The 19026-nt window shown below is 37.4% G+C and overlaps 1 protein-coding gene across 5 annotated transcripts; it reads left to right on the forward strand.

The window, feature by feature from the left end:
- The first annotated feature begins 690 nt into the window (after nt 1-690).
- LOC134542517 (uncharacterized) lies at nt 691-18703 on the forward strand. 5 transcript variants are annotated; one of them, XM_063386885.1, is made up of 6 exons: nt 697-788; nt 3183-3792; nt 10231-11393; nt 14936-15163; nt 16245-16424; nt 16746-18703. In XM_063386885.1, the coding sequence occupies exons 3-6, from the start codon at nt 10245-10247 to the stop codon at nt 18123-18125; spliced, it is 2937 nt and encodes a 978-aa protein (XP_063242955.1). In that variant the 5' UTR covers nt 697-788; nt 3183-3792; nt 10231-10244; the 3' UTR covers nt 18126-18703. The 5 variants fall into 5 exon arrangements, with proteins under 5 accessions (XP_063242958.1, XP_063242955.1, XP_063242953.1 ...); XM_063386883.1 differs by having other exon boundaries at nt 3183-3307; XM_063386886.1 differs by lacking the exon at nt 697-788 and adding an exon at nt 2288-2987 and having other exon boundaries at nt 3183-3307.
- The last annotated feature ends 323 nt before the right edge of the window (nt 18704-19026 follow it).

Below are 19026 nucleotides of genomic sequence, written 5' to 3' on the forward strand. Positions count from 1 at the left end.
TGCACATTTGAATAACACTTGTCATTAAATAATCTTGAAATAATGGTAACCCTAACGATAAACTGGACTCACAATGGTCCGTCACGTCAACCCGTCAGCCATCATTCATCCGTCAACAAGCCAAGCGATTCACAATCATCCGCACGTTCATCAAATACTTTTTAAGTTTTATTTAATAATTTACTGTCGATCATGAAAGTTAAGAACTTAATAAATCATTCACTTCTATTTGTTTCGCTCTGATATTTATTTAAAAAAATTATGTTGTTAAAAATATGTTCATACGTTTGTTAATAACATTTAGTGGCAGCAGATAAACAAATAAATATACTTAAAAACCTTATAAGACAGTAAAGGTCGCCGGCAATAAGTATCTTGCTAACATTTTGGAGGTAAATTCAACCATTCGTTCGTCGAAAGTTAAAGTTTGGTAAGGATGGAATTTTCCGGGACATATGATTGGCTGCAGGTTAAGTGATTGACGGACGCTTGGCAGAAGTATGAGACAGGTGATTGTAAGCCTAGCTTTAGGCTACCAACATTCTATGTTTGGACTGCTTGGTTGCCATGTTTAACTATTGCAGGCGTGAGTCTTGCTTTAACTTAAAAAAATCACCGTGAGAGTGCAGCACAAGTAAGAACACTAGCGCTAAGCGACGGCAAAATGAACTACTTCCAGCTCTGGGCGAGCCCAACTTCATGAGCAGACAGGTGACGTCTGGCTTGTACTGCGTTCAGCATTCAATATAGCTTCGCACAAAGCAAGGGGTGACCGTCTGTATCGCCAGGTATGTGCTAAAATAAATTATTGTTTTAAAATATATTACCTGATAAAGGCAATAAAATATCCCCTAAAGTTATTTAGGAGATAAACATGTGTAAACTGCTTATAGATTTTCATTTGAAATATCATAACAAGAAAATAATACACTAAAGTAGAGCAGACAGATTAAGTTTATTCAGTGTTGAAGTCACACTAGATACGGAATGTAAGTGTAATTGCTATTTGCTACGATAAAAATTTGTTGCGATGTCTACGTATAACATCAGTATGATGTAGATGCATAGTAGAATTAACTTTCTGTGCGTGTGTACTACCTAACACAGCTTACTAAATAATTTAATATGTACATGTTTTTTTTATTATTAAGATGTAATTTGTTAATTTTCCCCCAAAATAAATGTATTAATTACATAAAGTTTTTTAATAAATTATGTTTTTTTTTATTGCAGTAGTCGTATTTGCACACGTGGTAGTATTGTGATATTTAAATTTACGTCATAATGTAATTATATGCAGACAAGGTTTTTAACTACGCACTACGCCTCTAGTTTGTAAATACAGAGTGCGGTGCATTGGTAAATAAAAAAAATAATTAAGGCAGCTTTTTTATCATGTTCCCGCGTCATTGTGTAAATGATAAACATGATGATATGTACATAAGTGGTCATGTGACAGTTGAGCTCCCACGCATGCTCGCCAAGTGGGAATACTTATTTAAAAAATTATTGGATCTAAATTTTACAACTTAAGATTTTAATGGTATCCACAAAAGTCTATCTATCGGGTCTGGCAGGTTTATATGTTCTGTATACATTCTATGTTAGCCAGTTTTAAGACAACCATAAATAATATTATTGGTTTGATTACGGCGTAAATTTCGCAAAAGCTTTATTTTAGGTCTACGTATATTTAGCATTCATAAATTTCAACGATTATGTAGGTACGTTTTATTTTTCAGGTTTCAAGGGGAAAATAATGTTATTTATTTTAATGCGTAATATTGTGAAAAGTTGGAATATTTTCAGTGCGGTTTCAGTCTCTGTATTGTTCAGTGTTCAAATTACAGTTCATATACAGCTTCATCTATTTGCTAAATCAATGCGCAGTTGCTATGGGAACAGTTTCCCTAGTAACAAACAAGGTTTCTTGCTCTCTCCTTCTCTGCCGTTAATTTTCTGTCTTCCTTTCTCTTTTTCCGCCCCCCCCCCCCCCTCTTCATTTTACTCTGTCCCGTTTATCGACAATACAACAAATCTCAATTTTTAAAAAAGTTTTTGGTATAGTTTGGGACGATCAATATTCCAAGCCGAACCAAGTCGATTGTATCCGAATATGCACGAAACAAAATATCAATAGATTACGTTCAACATATAAAAAGCAAACAGCTAGGAAATATCTTTACAGCAAGCCGAACTGTATTTAAATGTTATCATTAAAATATAAATACATTCTGATTTATGAGTATTAATCAACTTTTAATAACATAATCGTTTGCTACAAAAGTTTGAAAAAACAAAACTTTTTATATCAAACTCACGATATTTAATTGCCATTATGCATTTTTTTTATTGTTTTTACAGTAGGTCTGTTTGCTGGAGGTTCTAATAATTTTATTTTAATTTTTTTTTATGTAATGTTGTTCTAGTAGATGCATACATATAACTTATCTTCCAACCGAAAAAGGATGGATTATTTTGCGACAAACGCCAATGATCTAAGAATAGAAATTGTCGTGACGTCATAAGCGCGACCGTATATCGACAGTTCTCCTTTTGCTTTTCGTGTGTGGGAGTCGGAGTGTCCATGGACACACGAAACAAGCACTGGCTGTCGCGTCCACGTCTCGCGTTTGTTTGTATTCTCAATATCGTCGCATTATTATTGTAAAGCAGGTTTTAAAGAATTTCATGGGAGTAACTGATTAACAATTAATTCGTGATTGTTAATTAATTTATCTTCGATGATCTCACATACTTGAGCGACGTATAAGTTTTGTACAGTAACGGTATATGGCATGTTTTAAACAATGGTATGGATATGTAGAAGCGAGAGTTCATTGTTCTGCGACGAGGCTTTCTCGTGAACACTGCATGTTTTCTCATGCGTTAAGTGTTTTAAGTTTAAATGTTTCTTGACAAGAGCCAAGGAATAAATATGTTATTTTCAATACACATCATCTATAGAATTTTGAGAATACAACTAGGTAGAGATTATTTTCATTGTTTTTTATGATAGTATCTAGTCTATGATTGTAATTAGTCGCCAGTGAAACAAGTACATACCTAGTATGTTAAGCACGGTGCAGAATATTTTGTGGGTACACTAAAATGTGAATAGTTATAGGGATGTGTGTTTTCACTTTTTTATTTTAGTGTGTATTATTTTTCTTCGTGTTTAGGCACGGAAACCTTTCGTAATGCCTGGGTTGTGCGTCACAGGCTGCGCGATGTGCGCATGCGCGATTCCCTGGGTAGAGGCTAGCAGCCCGACACTGCACAGTGCTGCTGCGGCCGAATAGTGCAGGTGTGTGGAACTACGCTTGTCTACACTGAAGTGACGTCTTGGTGGACTGATTAATGTGTATATTTATGATTTACGTGTGTGAACTGGGAATATTTTATTGAAATAATGTTGATTCGGCGTTTCAATTGCATTATTTTGATTGTTTGATACTAACTTGTGAGACGTGCTTGTAAGGGAAAGTTTCAAATGTGTAACGTTTATGCTAAACAGGAGTGGAGGGGATAGGAAAAGACGTGTTCATTTTTTATTTAAATTCTAACTTATTGATTTTATCATATTTTTAAAGAAAAAACCAATTTAGTTATAAAAACATATTTTTTCGTTTAACAATGTTATTAATGACGTATTCATAGTTACAGTTATATATATAATTTAAAGATTTTTATTCAAATTGTGTAAATTTTGAATCCAATAATTTGATTTACTTGGCCCTGTACTGAACAGATAAAATTTCCTCGAAAGCTCTATTTAGTGGGACCAATCAGGTAAGTAACTATTTTGTTGGTTATAGTTGAGTATAATTATAATTTGATTTGAAAATGTATCAAAATTATAGCACTTAATAGTAGGTAATTGAGTTAAATATCTAACTATAAAACATAATTTGTGAAAGTGAGTATAGAATTTTGGGTTACATATATGTGTAATGAAGGTTGGTTTTACATTATTTTATCACTTTAAAAAAAAAATGTTATTTACCTAAGTTAGGTATAGACACACTGAAGAAACTTGTTTAAATGAGTTCATAGGTTAACAGTCATGCACTGCTAAAATGGAATGGCCCTTGGCTGTGCTGTTACGCGTTGCTCTCGGTTCTGAAATTTGATGGTTCTATGTTACATGTAATGTCACTTCGGCATGATGTGCCACAATGTGCTGTGACACTGAATTTGAGGTTGCCAACGTTCATCTTGAGGCTGACAGATGGTTAGCAATTTAGTGATTCGTCATATTTATGGCTTGTGCCTATCAGATTCATTCTTGTTATAGGTAGGCACAAAGAAAGATTTATTTCACAGTAATTTAAGTTCTGCACATTAATACATAAGGTCTGAATAAAATTACATAATATTTGTGACAATAATATGAATCTGTTTATAAAATGGAAACATGTTTAGTTTCTTTTCTCTGTAAAACTGGAAAATAATTAGGTTAAACATGTTACAAGTGTTAATTACAAATTTTTTAAATAATTATTATTACCAATTTAAAGTCCTAGAGCATAAACAATGCCCAGATAATATAAAATGGTGTTTGTCTTGTTTAGCCTACTTTAATTTATTACACACATTCTGTGTGTGTGTGTGTGTGTGTGTTTTTTTTTTTTTTTTTTTAATTAAAATCAGGTAATCGTCTAGTATAGGGGACCACACTATAAAAAATCCTGAAATGGAATCATTCTGTTCTTTTTTTATATACCTATATATGGTTCTGTTGAGGAACATTCAGATATTTTCAAAAACTTAACATGTAAAAATCAACAATTTAAGGTTCACCTGTGCTGTAACTCTGCTGTTGCCATGCTTAAGTTCAGGTAAATGTTAATGGTGTTTTAAGGTTAAGGTATCGTGTAAAGTTATTGTATTTTCTGTAATGTAAACATAGTGACGTAAATATTGTTAAATATTTACTTGAAATTGAAAACAGATTAGGGTTTAATGTCATTGATAGCGACAAGATTATATGGTGGTTTGTGATAAAACAGAAATAACACTGAAAAGCATGTCAGAGCACCACATACCTAATACCGAAATGCAAGAAGAAATTGTATCATGAAATTAAGTAGTATTTTACCAAACCTTCATTCAAATCATAAAAAAATGAATCTTTTAATGTTTATAATTCAAGTGAATTTTTTTTGAGGGCAAAAAAATTGTACCAATTTGCATGGCTCAGATAAAATTAATTTGTTTTAATTTTAGAATGAATTTTAAACCGTAAATGCTTGCTAATTTATTTTTATTGTTTGAATGTATCTGTTTTAGAACAATTTTATTAAAAACTAGCGGCCCGTCCCGGCTTCGTACGGGTGGACATGATTTTTTTTTATATTTTTACCTTCTTTTTTTTGTTTCATTTCTATATTTTTTTAAAACATAGTATCACATTATCTATGTATACTTACAGTCCAAATTTGTTCATCGTTTTTTTTATAAAGTAACTTATTTAATCTTAAGGGAGACATATTACTTAGTATTTTTTTTATTTACATTTTTTCAACATTTTACATAGCCCCCAAGTCTAGTCTAGTCAAGTCTAGTCACAGTCTAGTCACAGTCTAGTAGAAATTCTGATAGACACAATCTATCCCGACATCGAAAATCTCGCAGAAAGAAATTTCAATTGGCTCTGTTCGAGGGCAATAGTGTCATCGAGAAACGACTCAGTAAATGAGATGGAGAGAATGATTATGGAAAAAGTACCGGGTGATTTTAAATGTTACAAATCTATTGACACTGTGTCCAACATCGAAGTTACAGTGCACTACCCACAAGAATTTTTAAATTCCCTTAATCTTGCCGGCTTGCCACCCCACGAACTAAAATTAAAAGGATGTACTCCCATTATGCTATTGAGAAATTTAAGCCCTGTAATGGCGCAAGACTTTTGATAAAGGAATTACGAGACAATGTGATTGTAGCAACAATCATCACTGGGCCCGCGGCCGGACAGCTCGCTCACATTCCGCGAATCTCGATGATTCCGATAGATTTGCCTATATCCTTTAAAAGGTTACACAGTTTCCTGTGAAGATATTGTTTGCCCTTACAATAAATAAATCACAGGGACAAATTTTTTTGATTGTTGGCATCAACCTAAGAAAAGAGTGCTTCTCTCATGGGCAATTATATGTTGTCCTTTCTCGAGTAGGATCTCCAGAAAATCTATATGTTTTGTTATCACCTACAAATACCACTGCCAACATAGTGTACAGTGAAGCTTTAAGGTAAAAGTTTTGTAAAATAAAAGTAAGAACCAATAGAATTTAATAAAGCTTTAAAATAAAAATGTAAATACAGAAATGAAAAATTACAATGACTTAGAAAAACTCTTTAAAATAAATACACACACCTAAAACAACAAAAAAAAATTAAAAAAACAAAAAAAATATTAATAAAAACCTTAGGAAATTTAATTAGGTAGGATCAGATAAAAATGTAAATAAAAAGTACTAATTAATGTGTCTCCCTAAGATTAAATAAGTTACTTTAATAAAAAAAACTATGAACAAATTCGGATTGTAAGTACATATACATAGATAATGTGATACTGTGTTTAAAAAAATATAGAAATGAAACAACAACAAAAAAAATATAAAAAAATCAAGTCCACCCGTGCGAAGCCGGGACGGGCCGCTAGTAGTGTAGATTATAGACGAAAGAGCCTCGTGTTACGTCAAACGTAAACAAACCTATAATACATAGATAACCATAGCGTGCGTCGCGAGCATGGCTGTGCCAGGCGACATTCCGACCTCCATGGCAAAACAATTAAAGCGTTTTAAACAGAAGTATGAATAACATGGTCTATCAACTTTTAAAATTTAAAAAGAGGTTATTGTGACATAACGATAATAGTTGGACATATAGTATTGCAAAGTTTTTTGTAGTTATTGATATGTTCTTTAATATTGTAGGACATAATTTTGTTCTATCATAAATAGTTTCCACAACGCATGCGATGTAAGATGTTTTATGGCATTATTTTTACACCTTGGGTCACGTTACTAAAATTTTAGTAAGGATTCCTTATCTTTTCTAGCAATAAATATAGCCTATGTTACTCAGGGTGAATGTAATAGTAATAGCAAGAAAATGAAATAAAAAAACATGTGAGACCAGAACCTTTGTAGTAGATATATACTTATATGAATTGTTGAATACATATTAAAACCTCATTTGGGCTTGATGGGTATGTCCCCAACTTTTACCGCCATAGTCTTTACAAGGAAATTTTAAGTGGGTAATGTAGTGTGATTCTCTCAAGGTGCCTCAGTCTCCATGTTTATTGCTCTCACTAATCTCACCTCGTTCATTCTAGTGTTCATTTCTCATCTCTTCAGGAACACTACTATTTTCTTTGTATCGTTATTGATCATCAAAGTATGTGTTATATTTTGTGTGTTGTTAACCTGTTTAGAAATTTTTTTAACTGCAAATAAATTTTAGAAAATATAAAATGATGAAGTAATATGAACATGGCTAGCAATTAAAGTTTTATAGTCTACCATAGAGTTAGGGTCAACCTGCCAACTGGGAATAATGTAATTTTGAGTCCAAGTTGAGTATGGTTTTTTGGCTAGCAATCTTTGTTGAGAAGGCAAATAAGCAAGCAACCTGCAATGTATAGTTTTGGCACAAAGAAATTTGGTTAGTTATATAAACTAATTATTAAACACTTTGGGTAACAGCCGGGGTGTATCCAGAAGAGGGCCCCAATGTTGACCTCTTCAAACATTAAAAATGCTTCAAAATTTTCTGAATCACTATTAGAAGTTCTTTGGCGTTAAGGTGCTAACAAGACCTTGCCAAGTACTGAGAGTGCAACACTTGGCTTCTGGACAATTTGACAATCACATTGGTGAAAAATTGCATATACTTAGACATTAGACATGAACTACCAGTTCAGCTACACAATTTACTGTAGTTTTTTTTATACGAACAGTGTGTTTACTAGATAATCAGTGACTTAAAGGACACAAAAGGATCAAAAGTGTTTTTTTTTTTTTTTTTGAGTTATGTACTAAATTGATTTCCATATGATCAGTAACACTTAAGTTTTTAGATGTGGTCTGGTTTAACCCGTCATTGGTCGCATTGTAAAATGTTACACCAGTGGTCGCGCATGAGCATTTTGCTCACAGACTTAATTTTACGATTAGAGTCGTGCTTAACCACTTTTTAAAGGCCAAATATTTTTACATATTGCAAATGAAACAACTCTGCTTGTTTAAATAATATTTTATATTATTATCACATAATTTTTAAATTTTTTTTTTACATAATCATCACAATAAACTATTTGGCTGTACACTGAGTTTCCTTCGTCCGGCCTATGAATACATCAACAATAAATGCAGTAGTGTTGGAAGCAACAGAAAATCACACATTATTCACAACTTCATCGTTTTCTAGCACAAAAATTATTAAATCTACTGAGTCTTTTGAGGGCACATTAATTTATGTTATACATTTGAGACTATGACTAATAGAACACACATTATGCAATAGAGAATTTCTACATCGAAATTAACTGCTTTCATGGAAAGTTACATTTTATAACACCTAACTTTATTAGGATTTTTAAACATTATCTTGGTCAAAATTTTGATCATTGGCGGCTGCTTGGTTTTCAGGTGGTAACCTATCCGGCAGCCATGGTGGAACTTCTGTAAATACAAAGCACAGAATATATATCTCATTACTGAAAAATCTAGTCAAAAATAAAATAGAAACATAAAACTATGGAAAGACTACAATTACATATCTTCCTCTGGAATTCCTAAGTGCTTTTCCAAAATTATAAAATCTTGTCTCACTTCTATCCAAATTCAGCTTTTCAGCTTCCGTATTCAATAATAAATTATTATTTTATACGAAAATCAACAATTTTGTGACAAAATGTTAATGTTTACTATTATTGATGTTAATTAATGTTTTATGTAATATATGTTTATATATATTTTTTTGTATTTTCAAACAAATTAGTGATAATTATAACACAACTTACCTGTTCTGGAACATTCTGCAATTTGTTGAAGAGCCAAAGCCACAATTTTCTTCCCCCGATTCATTTCAATAAGTAATACCACGAATCATTAGATTTAGTCTCACAAGAATATATTCCACGACTAAACACAGCACGTTGCAAACCGAACAGTCGTCACAAGTGTAGCAACGCGACTGGTCGCACTGTGAGCGAACTGCTCATGCGGTGTGCATGCCTGTAAGCGAATACTTATATCAAGGCCAAGTATCAGTTACATCCTGTCAGCCACCTAGTGACTTGATAAGGAAGGTTCAAAACTCAGCTAGAAAAAAAGAAACCTCCAAGCAGCAATAAAAACAATAACAGTAAAACAATATTTCTTAGGGTGAGCAAAATGCTCATAGTGCGACCAATGACGAGTTAAAATTTGATGTGATTTTTAATGAAAAACGCAGTTGAAACAACACACTATGCTTAGAAATAAGTTTGGTGTTAGTTTTACGGCAGTGTTCAATTTACAAAAATACAGTAACGGTTGCTAATTTTTATTTCTACATCACTAAGTTACAGATTCACTTTGTTTTTGGGGAAATGTGTGTGTGCGCAAGTATTCTTTATTTAATCAACCTTTCTCTGAGTTTCGTGTTATATCCTTCACACATCCTACTGTTCCAAGGAGAATAATATACATTATAGTAATAATTATAGCAATATTTTAATTTTTATTTCTAGTTAAATAAGCCTATAAATAAATAAAATACAAAAATGATGTAATTTTTGTTATAATAATTCATATGCACAAAATCATGGTTCAGAAATTTTCATTTAAAATAATTTCATGGACATGACACTATTGCTGGTTCACTCTAGAAATCTTATGAATGTAAACCAGTGTGAACTAGCAGTGATATGTGTCCATAAATTTATTTTGAAATTGATCTTCTCCATTGCAGGAATTTTTTAAAGTTCAATATTTTCATTCTACTTTTTTTGCTTCATATTGCTGTGCAGAACGATTATGAAAATTACTGTGTTCATTATTTTTATTGATCCTATGTTTAGCTACATTTCCAAAACAGAAAGTTACATCATGCTTACAGTATAAATAATGTGATACTACAGATTATTTGCAGGATAAGTAGTTATAATTAAAATACTTGTTTGTGACTAAGATGGGTTAGAATGCTGATCATTATTTTTATTCATTTGTGCAGGTTTTGTAAATGATATGCAGAGAATGAATGGAATGGAAATACTTAAAACACCTGCATGTCATTTACCTCATCCTGCAACAGCTGCTTCGATAGATGGTGATGCAACTGGCGAGGAAACCATTTCTAAGAGCGCGGAAACTGGACTTTCTCTTGGCGGGGTTGTGAACCATGCACGTTGCAAAGAACTTGTGTATGAGCCACGTTCTGTGATGACTGGTGTATTTTCTAAAGACATAGTAACAAATAGTGATGCCACTGGTGGTGCTGATGCGGTGCAACTGAATCCACAGCCTGGTGCATTCTGCATTTTGCCGTCTGAGCAGGAAGGCTCTCAGCCTGTGACCTTGGGGCACGTCGTGGAGGTGCGAAGTTGCTGCGCGGACGAGACAGAGGAAGAGGAGGATTCTGCAGTCGAGAGTTTATCATGTGAAGTGACTGGGATCACCGAGATATTATCTGAAGCAAACGATCGTTCTGATGGCAGTGATTCTGGGCTCGGCTCTGACCTTACGGATGATAGGATCGTCATCTCCACTGCAGATTCTTTTTCGTCTTCTAGTTCTGCCGATGAGTCGAGCGGTGTAGCATCGGGGCCCGCCGAGAACGAAGACAGTATCGTAAGTGATAACGAAGCAGTATTCTTGGATTGTATTTCTGCAGATCTCGAGATAAAACATCAAGACAGCACGTTCATCACTGGCAGTTCGCTATGTTCCTACGGCACAAAATCGGAGGCAAAAAGTGGAGCCAAACTGCCTAATGCAGATGCGCCAGTGACGTCATCCCCATTGCTGCATCTCAATTCTCCATTCAATGACTTTTCGAACGCAACTCAATGTCTGAAGTTGCACATCAGCAATTTTGAAGAAAGACCCAAAATTTTAGCGAAAGAGTCCTTGTGCTTCTTCGAGATCCCAAACATCAGTAACACGCAGCGTATCGAGATGGGCTCTGCATTTTCTCTGGATAGTAAATCCATTGAGGTGGCCACGGTTGGGGCGAATGTAGCTGTCCAAGAGGTGCCCAAAGGCAGCTTGAAAAGACGGCACAGTGCAGAGGTCATGGAAGAACCAAAGCCAAAGAAAAAGAAATCAATCCGCTTTGATAATGTGACTGTCTACTACTTTCCCAGGGCACAAGGATTCACATGTGTTCCTTCGCAGGTGAGTGTATGCTGTAAAATGGCCTTAGTATGGTATGTATAGAATTGGGTTAAAATTTACCTCAATTTCAGAAGTAGCACAAACATATAGTTAATGAAAAAACTTAAAAATAATCTTTTATATTTAATCATGGTTGCTATAGGACTAGAAAACTGGGAAGTGTCAGGGAATTTCAAACGGTCAGGGATTTCCAGGAAATTATTGGGAAATCTCAACATGTTTCTAGAATTTTATATTATGCTAACAAAAGTTAAACGGAAAGTACCACTTACATTGATGTTTAGGCAGCTAAAATAATTCAGAAACGTATAATATCATGAATTTTGGTCATGTTCGTTCTCATGAATTTTCAGGCTTTTTATTGTAACACGTAGCACGATAATTTTACTTCGCTATCTTTTATTTTGATGAGCGTGTATCGTCAATAAATAATCAAACGTTGAATTTCATTCCAATAATTCTGGTGATTACCGGCTTCTGCAGATTAATACAGATAAAGTTACGAAGAGTTATTCCAAAATAGCAGAACAATGTTATCACTTGCGGTAAAATATAAATTATTAATTTTTGTGGTAATGAGATCAATACCTAAGTGTTTTCAAGGGGAATATATTTGTGATTTTTGCAATGATCGTATGGACAGGATGCATAGGTAAGGCTTATGTGTTAATATTTAACAAATTAAATTAAAAACCAGACCTACATGTTTTGATGCCGGTGGGAAGGGAAAAAATGGCATCGGGAATCATTTAGAAATTTAATCCCAAAATCAGGTAACCTTAACTTGTGAAACTTGTGGCAGCCTGAGGTAAATGCTAGATTTATAGTTATAGTTTATATTATTTGTAATCTAAATTACAAATTTAGTTCTACTCAGTCTATTAACTGAGTTCTACTCAGTAGACATCAAATTTTAGGTTATGTTAGCTTTACTAGGTAATTCATAACCAATTGTTCATATGCATTCAAATTATTTTCAATGTAGTAAACCTAGCCCAGGGGTCAGCAGACCACAACTCATTTCATAGGATTTTACAAAAAAAAAAAAAATTATAATTGTTTGTATCACGTATCCAATTTTATCCCTTGATCCTGATGGCAGGATTTGGATTTCATATTTTTGAAATTGAAAAGTAAAAAAAAAAAAAAAGATCGGTACAGGAATAAAGATTAAAAATTGACTTAATTTTCAATGATAATGTTACATTTGTCATGGCCAGATGTTGCGAGAAACTCAAAACATTGGCTGCATGAACACAGTGGCTAAATTCCATCTGGCAACACTAAGCAGTGCGCTTAATTAAGTTCTACTCTTTTTACTTGCTTGTGTTACTCTTTTTATTGCTGAGGAAGGCACAGTAGGTACCACAGAAACATCTTGTCATGACTGCCTTGGTCACACACTGGTCATATGCATGCTAAAGTGGTTGTGAGTGCTATTCCTGTAGGCCAATACCTCATTATCACAATAATAGCATTTGCATCATAATAACACATCCATCTTTTCCATGTGGTCCATCATTATCATCTATCACTAGCCATCAGATCATTATTAGGAATTGGAGTAAGTGGCAGGCCCAACTACCTACGTGATAAACTCGCACAGTCCTCTGCACACTCAGGTGCATGGCGTCATACACATGTGGCTAGGGTCTTGGGTTCCACCCCAACACCCTGGAGTCATTCGAATTCATGAGCACCGAGTTGGGTATCGGAGCCCACTATGATCTTTGTGGTCCAGTTGCCTCAATGGACCACCTAGCCAGGAGAGTATCTGTGTTAGTGAGGTGGGATGATAAGTGCAACTCTCTCTGGTGTTTCTATCACGGTAACTCCTCTAAGCGCAAGGCTGTGGACTTGCGTCCAGTTTTCTCATCTTTAATAGTGCAGCTATGAAATTGTGTGGTTACCATAACATTAGACGGCAGAGAAATGAAGATGGTGTAATGCAAGGTCCTGGAGTGCTGTGTGTTTCATGTCTGAAAAATATTCGGAAAACATTCATTTTAGCCTTTTTTTCGTTCTCCTAAAAATACAGTTCGAAAACGAAATGTGGAAACAGAACGAACCATCCACCAGCGTAAACAGACCCAACTCTGATATCAGTAGCAGTGTTACAAATCTCATGGTTTCTTTGAAGCTCATCACACCATATGTGTGCCCGGGTAGGCAGGGCCCTTAAGCCTCTATGCACAACCATGCGACATAAATCCTAATTAAACAATCTTCTGCAGGCTCGAGCCAATATCTCTTCTCATTGGTCAGAGACTAAACGAGAGTCGGACCTGGGCTGTCCATTGTTTGCCGCACAATAAGTCTAATATGGCCAGCGGTACAAGTAGCACGAAGGTACAAGTGTTAAAATTTCAGCCTGCCGCTAAATGAATCCGCGAGTTATCCTGGTCTCTGGTCAACTTCTCCTGAGCTGCCAGCAGGCGAGAATGCACCAACATTGCTACAGAATAATACCGGATAGCTCCCAAGGTTTTTTTACACTAAAATCTGGTGTTACCACACTGGTCTAATGAACGGCAGAAGATGTGTCCAGTATCAAATTTGCATTGGTGAAAATATATGATACAGTAGAACCCTGTTATAATGTTTTTCAAGGGAGCACAAGAAAAAAACATAAGCAGGAAAACGTTATAAGCAGGAAATCTCAATTTAGCACTTAACAATGTTCAAGCTTTGTACCAATGGACTCACCAAGCTATGTAAACAACTTTAATGTTAAAACCAAAGCTAGTATACTTGATACTTGAATTTTCTGAAACAAGCCAACAATTTTTCAACTTTGTTTAGTTTCCTGGTAAAATTTTGTTTGTCTTTAAAGATAACTGCCACATTTTTTGTAAAATTTTCTCACGATTCATGATGACAACATTAAGAGTGAGAACGTCTACTCCTTCGCCACCTGATAATGTTTAATTTTGGGATTCCTATGTATGAATGAAAAAAAAAATTATTTGTAAGCAATAGAAAACACTTTTATTATGCCCTCGCTCAATGGTTGGCAACTTAAATATTGTAGGACTATGTACGTGCATCTGAATACCCACTGCAATGGTTAGAAAGAGAAGAGTTGACTAAGGGTGCCAACTGACACGTAACTATGAACATTGTGTACCTTCAGTATATTGCATAAAATTGTATTTTAACAAACTTCATGTATTGTATGGCAGTGATTGTAAACATAAACATACATAAAGGAAACTTTTTATCGTAAGTGTTGGGATAATTTGCTTTTAAAACATTTTTTCCCCATTTATTGAATGTTAGAAAGCAAACATTATAAGCAGGAAATTACACTATTTATGAACGTTATATGCAGGAAATAAATACAGTGTCCTTATGAGGGAAATATTGGGACTTTAAAAATATGACATTATAAGCAGGAAAACATTATATGCGGGAACATTATAACAGGGTTCTACTGTACTAACTTTATGAAATGAAAATAGTTTCTATTCTCTTAAGACACTTTACTTCAGCACCACACGAGCTGTGTTGGTGGCGTATAGCTGTGGTGCGTGTGGTCGCAGGGGGGCTCGACGCTGGGCATGGCGTCCCAGCACGCCCACGTGCAGCAGTTCTCGCTGCCCGAGCATGCGCTGGAGCAGCGACGCCTGCACCGACAGCTGCTGCTGCAACTGCGCAGCGAGCGTCTCAGCACCCGTCCCACCTCCTCCAGCGACGACTCGGACAGCGACGACGACCGCAGCGATGCCTCAGAGTCGGAGCCCGACCTCGACGGCTACTACTTCCTCCAGGTGTGCCCCTTACTCCGTCGCGTACCGAGCGGAGCCGGCAAGGGCAACCTTGTTCTACTGTTCAAGAGAGGCCTGGGGATATGTAAAGGGTTGTGTGAGGGTCTTCATCTGAATTATTTAAAAAATTTGTTTTGTACCAACCTGTAATTTAAATAATTCTTTGGTTTTGTTAATTTTATTAAAATTTGAATAAATTACTTTGATGTTATATAGTTAAGAGGGGTCTACAATTTTATGGCTGTTGCTGAGCCTTGGGAGGCTTTCCTGGCCTTGGAGCCGCTCCTGAGAGCCTATTTCCTGGCGGTGGTCGGGCAGCGTAACATTGCGGTGCAGGTCGGAGTGTCATCGGGCATCATCTTTGTAGATCTTAGGCAAGCGACTGTTCGCAAGCAACTCCATCCTATTGGTCGAGCTGGAGGCTAAAATACTGACAGGCGAGGCCATTATCAGAGCCTAGAATATTCTTCCATAACCTCCTAGCTGCTGGCGACAATGGCTGTCATCTGGCCATGTCGACTCCGGGATTTTTTTAAAAGCTTATTTTTATTTATTTATTTATTTTTTGACAAAATTTTCTGTTTAAGTTTTCCCGGTAGCCTAATTTGAAGGCGTAGGGAGTACTGCGCGCGGGAGGGCGTACACGTTCGAATATGTAAAAGACAGAATGAAACCTCAAGGCACAACTACTCTAGAGGGGTTAGGGTTGGCATGCATCTGGTTTGTTGCTGTGTGTCAGGATAGCTGAATCTGTATTCTTTATGCTCATAGCTGAAATTTTTCTACCAGATTCATAAGAGTTTACTTTTTCTTCACCATATTTCGATCAAAACTATTCACCAGGCAGCCACTGTGTTGCCTTTTTTCAGTTGGCTGACCAATATGATCAGCTTTTATTAACTTGAATGCTTCTATTCCTGGCAAAACTCAGCTGATAGTTTAAACCCCAGTTTAGGTGTGCTTTCACTGTATACTGTTTGAATAGACTTTCAGAAGCTTTGCACGCACTTTTATTTTAGTAGTAATATGTTGTATCTACAGAATAGTGAGATGATAGTCAGAGGTACGTGGTTGCTGTGCGCAGCCCGTACCAACACGACAGCGGAGGGCTCTGCTGCGGGCGGCGGGGGTTCGGAAGATAGACTCCCTGGAGAAGGACGAGTGCCGGAACATCCGCTCATCGCGCGAGTTCTGTGGCTGCGGCTGTAAGGGCTACTGCGACCCCGACACCTGCTCCTGTTCACAGGCGGGCATAAAGTGCCAGGTGCGTTGTGGCCTTCCTCACTTCCTTGGCTTTCGCCCTTCTTGGTTCTGTGTACCTCATTTTTATCAATTTTTCTTTTTCCATTTTATTTTCAAGTGTTTATGTGTTTGATATTAATTTGTTCAAATGCTGGGTGCCTGTTTATTCTCTTAAATCATTTTTCATCCATTTTGTCTTGGCTACTGCTTTACATTGTTTGTTTGATGTTCATATAAAACTTCCCTGGTATCGCTTGTTGCATGCTTGGTTCATCTGGTACAAGTCACTGTTAACTTTTAATATACTGTAATTTCAGTTGATGTAGTTTTCCTGATGTGCTAGGTTGACCGCATCAACTTCCCATGCGGGTGCACCAGAGATGGCTGCGCCAACTCTAGCGGGCGCATCGAGTTCAACCCGGTGAGGGTGCGGACGCACTTCATCCACACGTTGATGCGCCTGGAACTGGAGAAAAAGCAAAAGCTGGAGGAAGAACGTGAAGACGGGGCGACGAGAGCGGAGCAGGAAGTGGGGGCGCGCCGAGTGCACTGGGACACCAGCTTGGCCCCGTCCGCCTCCTCGCAGATGCCCACGGTGAGCGACAGCACGGCGGGGCCCAAGTTCACCACTAGCGTTCTCCAGAACTTCTCCCTGGGCAGCGAAGTGAAGGTGGATCCCTGCGTGCACGTAGGGGGCTTCGCCAACCTTCACTACCGGCCCCACGGAGAGGGCCTGGGGCTGACGACAGGCATGGAGGTCCCCGGCAACACGTCTGCCTTCGCGGCCCCCGTGGCCGGCAAGTTGCCCGCGAGAGAGGACTCGCTGGATCTCTACACCTTCCGGGACGACTGCTACTCCGAGGACAACAGTAGCGACCTGACCGTGGACCATCTGGACTCGAACCATGGCTTTGGGGGCCGCCGCATGAACCATTCGCTTCCGGGGAAGGCCATCCAGCATCAGGAGTTTGGTGCGGGAAGCATGTTTCACTTCAGACAGCCAGTGACCTTGTCCCCTGGCACGTTCGGCCCCGCCTCACTATTCCCCGAGAACAACATGGCGGTATACAACCACGCAGCTGCCACCGTTGGTTCGCTGGACGGGGCCTACGACGAGAGCAACAAGTACCCGCAGCAATATCCGACTGGCTTCTCTACCACGTTTGCTTCTCACCCGGCCGTGGGTGGATTTAGTCATTACAGCTCCTTGTACGGCCAGGAGTTTGCGGCCAAAGTGCCCGGTGGCGACATCGGCGGCGGGGATTACAAAGATGGGAGCCTGAGCTCGGAATTCCACCAGCCGCTGCTGGTGGGTGGCTCTTACGACACATTCTGTTCACTGAGCGAGGGCTTTGCCTCGCAGGACGTGGCCAAGAGTTCTCAGATGCCTGCTGGAGATAGCTGCTACACCAATCTTCACACAGTGTGCTCCATGAGCAAGAAGTTGGAGCCTTTCTCCGAGCTGCTGCAGGGACGTTACTCCTACATGGCGTCCTCGAGGACTCCCTCCGCGGCGCCGGGCTACGACGACTCCACCATCCATGGTCCGTCTGCCACGTTCACCAGCGGCGGAGGTGTGGAGCTGTCGAGCAGTCTGGCGGTCGCGGAGAAGGGCCAGTGTTCGTCAGAGGACGCCAACTCCTCCAGTAACGGGACGGACGATTGCGTCGAGAATTTTGGCGAGATAATCAAGAAGACGATGGTGGAAACTGTTTCCGCTTGAAGTTTTAGAGACTACCATCCAGAACCAATTTATATTATCGAGCTCATTGTGTTAGTAGTCGTGTAGTTTATTTTAAACGTTTGTTTCAAAATGAATGTTGTGTCTATCCGCTGGCTGCAAACAATGTTGTTATTGAGTCATTATGTTTGATATGTTTGTTGAAATTATCATCGAATGCTGAGTTGTTTGGCGTTCTCATTTTATTGATGAATTTTTAAAAGTGTTGTGGTGCTGTTAAATTGACCTGCGGTGCTTTCTCGACACTGTTAGGCCTATGGTTTTTATCATTATTATGATTGTATCATTGGCATAAAATGATGACAGACGTACCTGAAGTGAAATAATTGCCTCTTTTTCTTTCTTTATGCATGTGTAAGACTTGTTTCCTGGAAAAGCAGATATATAATAGTGCTTGTACAATACAATCATTTTCCAGGTGAAATTTCTATAGAAGTGTTACTAACCTGAAGTTGTTTTAATATGTTCATAGTTTTTTGTTAATTTATTTACATGCATGTGAATATACATACATATATATATAATATTTCTGAAAAATATATGTTTTTTTGATTATCAAATAATAGTTTCGCTATTTACCACTCTGTTCTACAGAGCTACCTTACATAATAGTATGTTTCGACATAAGATTCCTGTTGTAATAGTGCTGCTGCTAAGCCGATCATACCAAAAATTAATACATATAATGTTTTAACAAACACAAAAATGAAATATGTTTTTGTGAAATATAGTAGTACATAGTACAGGTGTTAAGTTTAACAGGTTTGATACCAACTCTAGTTTGGGAAAAGTAGTTACAGCCTCAGTACGTCTATGTTCTTAAGTCCCAGTTGGGTTGTGACATGGGCTGAGGACCTACCAGCAACCACGACTCCAGAGAGCC

Source organism: Bacillus rossius (assembly GCF_032445375.1).
Source record: "Bacillus rossius redtenbacheri isolate Brsri chromosome 4 unlocalized genomic scaffold, Brsri_v3 Brsri_v3_scf4_2, whole genome shotgun sequence".
Taxonomy (NCBI): Eukaryota; Metazoa; Arthropoda; class Insecta; order Phasmatodea; family Bacillidae; genus Bacillus; species Bacillus rossius.